Below are 1,570 nucleotides of genomic sequence, written 5' to 3'. Positions count from 1 at the left end.
TGCGAGAGAGAGAGAGAGAGAGAGAGAGAGAGAGAGAGAGAGAGAGAGAGAGAGAGAGAGAGAGAGAGAGAGAGAAGCAGAAAACAGGCGAATCTAGGGAGGGTGTTATGTAATGTCACTGTTGTACGGTTTCACTGGTAGGTCCTACTTCTTTTCTGGGACGCTCACCCTTTCTGTCTGCTTGTCTGTCTTGTTTTTTACTTGCACTGAATAACTGTTATCGGGTCTAGATCTATATCCTTCTCTTTACTCCAGCTCAAAATCAGACTGAAGATTTTCAAAATTATTTCTTGGTATCGTTGCTCCCGATATTTAAAAAAGAAATTTTCTTTCTTTCTTTCTTTCTTTCTTTCTTTCCTTTCTTTCTTTCCTTTTTTCTTTCTTTCTTTCTTTCCTTTCTTTCTTTCTTTCCTTTCTTTCTTTCTTTCCTTTCTTTCCTTTCTTTCTTTCCTTTCTTTCTTTCTTTCCTTTCTTTCTTTCCTTTCTTTCCTTTCTGGATTTCTTTCTTTCTTTTTTTTTCTTTTTGGATTTCTTTTTCTTTGTGGGTTTCTTTATTCATTTATTTATTTTTGTTCATATCTTTGTTTGTTTATTTGTTCATTAGTTGTTTCTTTAAATAATGTTTATTAGTCTTTTTTTTTACTTAGGGAGGGGGAGATTCTGCTGATATGTAATAATAATATACATGAATATAATACGGTGTTTTTGGTACTTTTTCAGACGCTATGGCACAAAGTGCGCGGGATGTGCACAGGGCATATCTCCCAGCGACCTGGTGCGTCGCGCGCGCAGCAAAGTGTTCCACCTCAAGTGTTTCACGTGCGTGGTGTGCAGGAAGCAGCTATCTACGGGCGAGGAGTTGTACGTGCTGGAGGAAAACAAGTTCATCTGCAAAGAGGACTATATAAATAGCAAATATGCGGGTGAGTACAGATATGTACGTTTTGTTTTTGTTGTTTCTTTGTTGTTTTTTTGTTGTTATTGTCATTTCACTTACTGGGAGCGAAAAAAACAACAACAAACAAACAAGCAAACAAACAAATAAACAAATAAACAAGCAAGCAAACAAACTGACAAACAAAACAAAATCTAAACAAAAAAATAGACATATTGGGTCGGTAGGACAGGTGGATATTATGATCTTTTGGGGGGTCGTTATGGAAATTTCTCCTGAATAAAAAAAAAAATCCCAACAACAACAACAACAACAACAACAACAACAACAACAACAACAACAACAACAACAACAACAACAACAACAACAACAACAACAAAAGCCCACGTGTTGACCAAAAATATGAAGAGTTTCCGCTTGGGCTCGAACCCAGGACATTCCGCGTGTTAGGCGGATGTGATAACCTCTACACTACGGAAACAGATAGAAATGTACACTGGCTTATTATTGTTGTGTTTCGTTGTCTCTAGCGAGAACTCGGTGGGGACTTTTGTATCCTGGGTTCGTGGTGATACCGGGAGGTTTTGCTTGTTATGCAAGTACATGTAAACTGTTAATATATTTCCTGTGTCACAACCCCTTCTCTCTCTCTCTCTCTCTCTCTCTCTCTCTCTC

At 37.9% G+C, this 1,570-nt stretch overlaps 1 protein-coding gene and 1 non-coding gene across 2 annotated transcripts in view; one reads left to right on the top strand and one right to left on the bottom strand.

Moving 5' to 3' along the window:
- Positions 1–712: 712 nt before the first annotated feature.
- Positions 713–1,570, top strand: part of LOC101851555 (LIM/homeobox protein Lhx5) — a gene marked incomplete at both ends in the record, with an annotated part of 35,233 nt that continues 34,375 nt past the window's right edge. The window contains 1 exon segment of the mRNA XM_013090590.1: positions 713–923. Within this exon segment, the coding sequence (XP_012946044.1) occupies positions 713–923 (211 nt within the window).
- On the bottom strand, positions 1,304–1,376 carry TRNAV-AAC. Its single transcript has one exon. It is a non-coding gene; the product is annotated as a tRNA-Val (tRNA).

The sequence above is a fragment of the Aplysia californica genome, unplaced genomic scaffold (assembly GCF_000002075.1).
Source record: "Aplysia californica isolate F4 #8 unplaced genomic scaffold, AplCal3.0 scaffold01354, whole genome shotgun sequence".
NCBI lineage: Eukaryota > Metazoa > Mollusca > Gastropoda > Aplysiida > Aplysiidae > Aplysia > Aplysia californica.
Note: the sequence above shows the minus strand (reverse complement) of the source record. Positions and strands in the feature narration are given on the sequence as shown.